The sequence below is a fragment of the Physeter macrocephalus genome, chromosome 11 (assembly GCF_002837175.3).
Source record: "Physeter macrocephalus isolate SW-GA chromosome 11, ASM283717v5, whole genome shotgun sequence".
In the NCBI taxonomy this organism is placed as follows: domain Eukaryota; kingdom Metazoa; phylum Chordata; class Mammalia; order Artiodactyla; family Physeteridae; genus Physeter; species Physeter macrocephalus.
The window spans coordinates 179289964-179297311 of NC_041224.1; the positions used below are offsets into that span (position 1 = coordinate 179289964).

Consider the following 7348-nt stretch of genomic DNA (forward strand, 5'->3'; position numbering starts at 1 on the left):
TATCAGACAAGAAAAGGAAATAAAAGGAATACAAATTGGAAAAGAAGAAGTAAAACTGTCACTGTTTGCAGATGGCATGATACTAGACACAGAAAATCCTAAAGATGCCACTAGAAAACTACTAGAACAAATCAATGAATTTGGTAACATTGCAGGATATAAAATTAATGCACAGAAATCTTTGGCATTCCTATACACCAACAACAAAAAATCAGAAGAGAAATTAAGGAAACACTCCCATTTACCACTGCAACAAAAAGAATAAAATACCTAGGAATAAACCTGCCTAAGGAAGCGAAAAACTTGTACTGAAAAAACTATAAAACACTGATGAAAGAAATCAAAGATGACATAAACAGATGGAGAAATATACCATGAATCTTGAGAAAGAAAAACAGAGTTGGAGGAATCAGGCTCCCCAACTTCAAACTATACCACAAAGCTACAGTAATCAGGACAGTATGATACTGGCACAAAAACAGAAATATAGATCAATGGTATGAGATAGAATGCCCAGAGATAAACCCACGCACATATGGGCACATAATTTACAACAAAGGAGGCAAGAACATACAATGGAGAAAAGACAGCCTCTTCAATAAGTGGTGCTGGGAAAACTGGACAGCTACATGTAAAAGAATGAAATTAGAACACTCCCTAACACCATACGCAAAAATAAACTCCAGATGGATTAAAGACTTAAAATAAACAAATGGGACATAATGAAACTTGAAAGCTTTTGCACAGCAAAGGAAACCATAAACAAGAAGAAAAGACAACCCTCACAATGGGAGAAAATATTTGCAAACGAAACAGCAGACAAAGGATTAATCTCCAAAATATACAAACAGCTCATGGAGCTCAATATCAAAAAAACAAACAATCCAGTTAAAAAATGTGTGGAAGGCCTAAATAGACATTTCACCAAGGAAGACATACAGATGGCCAAGAGGCACATGAAAAGATGCTCAACATCACTAATTATTAGAGAAATGCAAATTAAAACTACAATGAGGGATCACCTCATGCCAGTCAGAATGGCCATTATCAAAAAATCTAGACACAATAAATGCTGGAGAGGGTGTGGTGAAAAGGGAACCATCTTGCACTGTTGGTGGGAAGAAATACAGCCACTATACAGCCACTATGGAGAACAGTATGGAAATTCCTTAAAAAACTAAAAATAGAACTACCGTATGACCCAACAGTCCCACTACTGGGCATATACCCTGAGGAAACCATAATTCAAAAAGAGACATGTACCACAATATTCATTGTAGCTATTTACAATAGCCAGGACATGGAACCAACCTAAATGTGCATTGACAGATGAATGGATAAAGATGATGTGGCACATATATACAATGGAATATTACTCAGCCATAAAAAGAAATGAAACTGAGTTATTTGTAGTGAAGTGGATGGACCTAGAGTCTATAGTAAATGGACTTGAGGACATGGGATGGGAGGGCAAAGCTGGGGTGAAGTGAGAGTAGCACCGACATATATACACTACCGAATGTAAAATAGATAGCTAGTGGGAAGCAGCAGCATAGCACAGGGAGATAGGCTCGGTGCCTTGCGATGACCTAGAGGGGTGGGATAGAGAGGATGGGAGGAAGGTTCAAGAGGGAGGGGATATGGGGACATGTGTATGCATATGGCTGATTCACTTTGTTGTGCAACAGAAGCTAACAGTATTGTGAAGCAATTATACTCCAATAAAGATCTATTTTAAAAATAATGTATATATACATATATAGTTTACATATATTTTATATATATATTTAACTGAATCACTTTGCTGTACAGCAGGAATTAACACAACATTGTAAATCAGCTATACTTCAATTAAAAGATAAAAATTCTCAACAAAATAGGTGTAGAAGGAATTGACCTTAACATAATAAAAGCTGTGTATAAGAAGTCCACAGCTAACATCATACTCAACAGTGAAAAACTGAAAGTTTTTCCTCCAAGATCAGGAACAAGGCAAAGATGCCCACTCTCACCACTTCTATTCAATATAGTACTGGACATTCTACCCAAAGCAATTAGGCAAGTGAAAAAAATTAAAGGCATCCAAGTTGGAAAGGAAGAAATATCTGTTTGCAGTGGACACAATCTTTTATGTAAAAAACCCTAAAGACTCCACAAAAAGAAAAAATACTATTAGAACTAATCTATGAATTCAGTAAAGTTGCAGAATACAAAATCAACAAGGAGGCTCCCGCGGCCGCCGCCGCCGCCGCTACCGGAGGCGCAGGAGCCTCGCGATAGCGTTTGCACAGGCGGCGCGTGACGCCGCCGCCGCCTGTAACTGATGCAGAGGTTACCCCGCCGCCTCAGCCGCCACCCACCACCCGCCGCCGCCGCCGCCGCCACCGCCACCCGGGCGACGCCGGGGGCCGACGCACTGCGTAGGTGCCGGCAGGTTCCGCCCGCGGAAGTCTTCTCGGCCGGCGCAGCCCGCGCTCCGCCCGCCCTCCGACCCCGACCCCGGCCCCGGCGGGCGCCCCCTCGACACGTCCGCCGCCGCGCTCCTTCCCTCCGCCTCTTCCCCGGCGCGCCCGCCGGCTCCCTCACTTCTCCCCCTTTTCCTCCTCCCCGTCCCCTCTCTCCCCTCACTTCTACCTCCCCTGTACCCTCCCCACCTCCCCCCTTCTCGGTTTCCTCCCCCATGCCCTTGAATCTCCCCTCCCTGCCCTCGCTCCCGCGCTCGCCCTCAGCGCGGCCTCCGCCATGACGGAGGCGGGTGCCGGTGCCGTTGCCGTTGCCGCCGCTGCCGTCGCAGGGGGGGAGTCGGGTTCCCAGAACGTAGCTTGATGAGTGTCCAAAGTAGCAGTGGAAGTTTGGAGGGGCCGCCATCTTGGTCCCAGCTCTCCGCGTCTCCAACCCCGGGCTCGACGACGGCGGCCAGGTCCCTGCTGAATCACACGCCGCCATCCGGGAGGCCCAGGGAAGGCCTCAACAAATAAGGAAAGCGCTAATCACAGTTTTGGAAGCTTGGGATCTTTGAGTGACAAAGAATCAGAGACACCAGAGAAGAAACAATCGGAATCATCCAGAGGAAGGAAGAGAAAAGCAGAAAATCAGAATGAAAGTAGTCAGGGAAAAAGTATTGGGGGACGTGGCCACAAAATTAGCGACTATTTTGAATACCAAGGTGGAAATGGCTCAAGTCCAGTAAGAGGCATACCTCCTGCCATCCGTTCTCCTCAGAATTCACATTCACATTCCACTCCTTCCTCATCTGTTCTACCGAATAGCCCTTCTCCTACTGCATTAGTTTTTGGGGACCACCCTATTGTACAACCAAAGCAGTTATCCTTTAAAATTACCCAGACTGACCTTACAATGCTGAAGTTAGCAGCATTAGAAAGTAATAAAAACCAGGACCTGGGAAAAAAGGAAGGTCGTATAGATGACTTGCTCAGGGCTAATTGTGATCTCAGACGGCAGATAGATGAACAACAAAAATTACTTGAAAAATACAAAGAACGATTAAATAAGTGCATATCAATGAGCAAGAAACTACTTATCGAAAAGTACACAAGAAAAACTGTCAAGCAGAGAGATGAGTATGCAAGACAGATTACGCCTTGGGCATCTCACGACAGTTAGACATGGTGCTTCATTTACTGAACAATGGACAGATGGTTTTGCATTTCAGAATCTTGTAAAGCAACAAGAATGGGTGAATCAGCAAAGGGAAGATATTGAAAGGCAAAGGAAACTTCTAGCCAAACGCAAACCTCCCACAGCTAATAATTCTCAGGCACCCTCTATCAATTCTGAACCAAAACAAAGGAAAAACAAAGCAGTCAATGGAGCAGAAAATGATCCCTTTGTTAGACCAAATTTACCACAACTGTTGACTTTGGCAGAATATCATGAACAGGAAGAAATTTTCAAACTTAGACTAGGACACCTCAAAAAGGAAGAGGCAGAAGTCCAGGCAGAACTTGAACGTTTGGAAAGAGTCAGAAATCTTCACATTCAAGAGCTCAAAAGAATAAATAATGAAGATAATTCACAGTTCAAAGATCATCCAACGTTAAATGAAAGATATTTAGTACTCCATCTGCTTGGTAGAGGTGGCTTTAGTGAAGTGTATAAGGCTTTTGACCTTTATGAACAAAGATATGCTGCTGTGAAGATCCATCAGCTTAATTAAAGCTGGAGGGATGAGAAGGAAAACTACCACAAACATGCCTGCAGAGAGTATAGAATACACAAAGAACTGGATCACCCCAGGATAGTTAAACTCTATGATTATTTCTCCTTGGATACAGATACGTTCTGTACAGTGTTAGAATACTGTGAAGGCAATGACTTGGATTTCTATCTGAAGCAACATAAATTAATGTCAGAGAAAGAAGCTAGGTCTATTGTAATGCAGATTGTAAATGCACTAAGATATCTCAATGAAATCAAACCCCCTATTATACATTATGATCTCAAACCAGGAAACATCCTTCGGGTAGATGGAACAGCATGTGGAGAAATCAAAATTACTGATTTTGGTCTGTCCAAGATTATGGATGATGACAGCTATGGTGTAGATGGAATGGATCTAACTTCCCAAGGGGCAGGCACTTACTGGTATTTACCTCCTGAGTGTTTTGTAGTTGGAAAGGAACCACCAAAGATTTCCAACAAGGTTGATGTGTGGTCAGTCGGAGTCATCTTCTTTCAGTGTCTTTATGGTAGAAAACCATTTGGTCACAAGCAATCTCAACAAGACATTCTTCAAGAAAATACAATATTAAAAGCCACAGATGTCCAGTTCCCTGTAAAACCGGTTGTAAGCAGTGAAGCAAAGGCCTTTATAAGACGCCTTTTGGCATACCGAAAAGAAGATAGTTTTGATGTGCACCAACTGGCAAATGACCCCTACCTTCTCCCACACATGAGAAGATCCAATTCTTCAGGAAACTTACACATGGTTGGGCTGACAGCATCCCGTACACCCCCTTCTTCTAGCATAATTACTTACTGACTTTCCTCCAAAATTGGCATGATGTCTTTGAATTGCTTCCAGATGCATACTTGAGTTTGAGAGCTTTTGAGTGTTTTTGTTGTTTTCTTTTTTACACAGGATATGGTTGAGAACTGTTTGTGAACTGAAGTTCTTCATAGCATCGTTGGTATGAGAGTGGATCATGGACAGTGAATAAATGTACACTTCTGACTGTAATCTTGAGCAGTGAAGGGTGACTGCCTGTTGCACAGAAACAGGAATACCATGTTAAGATAAAAGAAAAATGGTTTTTTTGGGGAACATTGTAAATAACTTTTATAATACTTAAATACATTTGGTTGTTACTAGAGAGTTCTCATATGAAGGGTGGTTTTTCATTATTTAAAAACACATGGGGGCTTCCCTGGTGGCGCAGTGGTTGAGAGTCCGCCTGCCGATGCAGGGGACACGGGTTCATGCGCCGGTCCGGGAAGATCCCACATGCCACAGAGCAGCTGGGCCCGTGAGCCATGGCCGCTGAGCCTGCGCGTCCGGAGCGTGTGCTCCGCAACAGGAGAGGCCCGCAAAAAAAAAAAAAAAAAAAAAAAACACATGGAGAAAATGAGATATATTTCTAACACAGGAACTATCTAGTGCCTGCATACATTCTTCAGCATTCAGCAGTTTATCTGCTGCAACCAAAGTAAGAACTGAATGACAGTGACAGTTGTGTTTTATAGTAATAGAATGTGAGAGTTAGACTCTTTGGACAAAGTTATTAGACTTTTGTCATTTGCCTATTCTGGCTTTTACCAAGTTGTACCTCAAAATCACATGTCCACTTTTTTCACTGGTCATGTTAAAGGGAGAGCTATTCCTAGATACATTACACCTTTGACAAAGTGAGCTGCTTGTTTTGAAATCAGTTGAAGTCACTAAATTATAATATCTCCAGTGTTCTCAACATGTTAGAATTGTTAACAGGTTTTTTTCTTTTGTTACCAGGCCTTGTTCATTCAAACAAGTGACAATACGTAACCAAATGCAGACCAGTTCTATGCAGGATAATGATAAATTCCCTTCTAGCTCTATTGTAAATTGTGTACAGAGATCATATTTCAATTACCGAGTTTCAGCAGCTTATTCTTGTACAAATGTTTAAAAATATGGCTTTTCTAATTGGATATTGTATTTTTTTAAGTCTTCTTGAAGGTAAAAATATGGCTTTTCTAATTGGATATTGTATTTTTTTATTGTATTTTTTAAGTCTTCTTGAAGGCGCTTTAATTGCCTTAAGGAGGTCAAATGACCTCCTTAAAGGTGCAAGTTGACTGTACATTATAGAGAGATTGTTAAAAGCAGGCATTTATTAACAATCAAGGCATGTAAAAATGATCCGTGTTGGACATAAAGAGCTCGCGAAATCAGTTTCTGGGTTTCTGGGGCTGTGGAGCACATATATACTAGATTTATAAATTGTTCTTGGTAATTCTACATTTCTAGAAAGTTCTTATCAGCAAGGTGGGATGATGGTCCCTTAAATGAGTTTCCTGTGGTTTGTACAGATTTGTTAAAATGTGAACATTTTCTAACTGCCTTGTATGGTAGAAACCATTATTTTTCAGGATGCTGTATGTCACTCCTCTAAGAAATTTCTTTATCATCACATTCATAATGCTGATACTTACATGTAAATTGTCCATGTTGCCGAAAAAGGAGGCTATGCTTACCACAGATTCCCCTTAATATTGTACAGTTAAACCATGGCTCTTTGTTCTTTCATTGTACATAGACACATTGTCTCTTTAAGATGCTGCTGAAATTGTAGAGAATGTAGCCAAAACATTAATAAACAATGACAGTTAAAATTAAAAAAAAAAAATCAAGGAAAAATCTGTTGTGTCTCTATACACTAACAGTGAACTATCCAAAAAGGAAATTAAGGAAAGAATCCCATTTACAATAGCATCAAAAAGAATAAAGTATTTAGGAATAAACTTAACCAAGGAGGTGAAAAACTTGTACACTGAAAATTACAAGACATTGATGAAAAACATTAAAGAGGACACAAAAAATAGGAAAGACATCTCATGTTCATGGATTAGAAGATTTAGTATTGTTAAAACATCCATATTACCCAAAGCTATCTACAGACTCAAAGCAATCCCTGTCAAAATCCCAATGACATTTTTTACTGAAATAGAAAAAACAATTCTAAAATTTATATGGAACCACAAAAGTCCCTGAATAGCCAAAGCAATCTTCAGGAGAAAACAAAGCTGAAGGCATGACACATCCTGATTTCAAAATATACTACAAAGCTACAGTAATTAAAACAAGATGGTACTGACATAAAACCAGACATAGAGACCAATGGATCAGAAT

General features: G+C 40.8%; 1 protein-coding gene across 1 annotated transcript; it reads left to right on the top strand.

Annotated features, from left to right (window-relative positions):
• Positions 1-2692: 2692 nt before the first annotated feature.
• On the top strand, positions 2693-5103 carry LOC102984247 (serine/threonine-protein kinase tousled-like 1). Its single transcript, XM_055088818.1, is given in 3 exon segments — positions 2693-2965; positions 2967-3548; positions 3550-5103. Coding segments are annotated over 3 exon segments (1350 nt in total). The 5' UTR covers positions 2693-2825; the 3' UTR covers positions 4178-5103.
• Positions 5104-7348: the final 2245 nt, after the last annotated feature.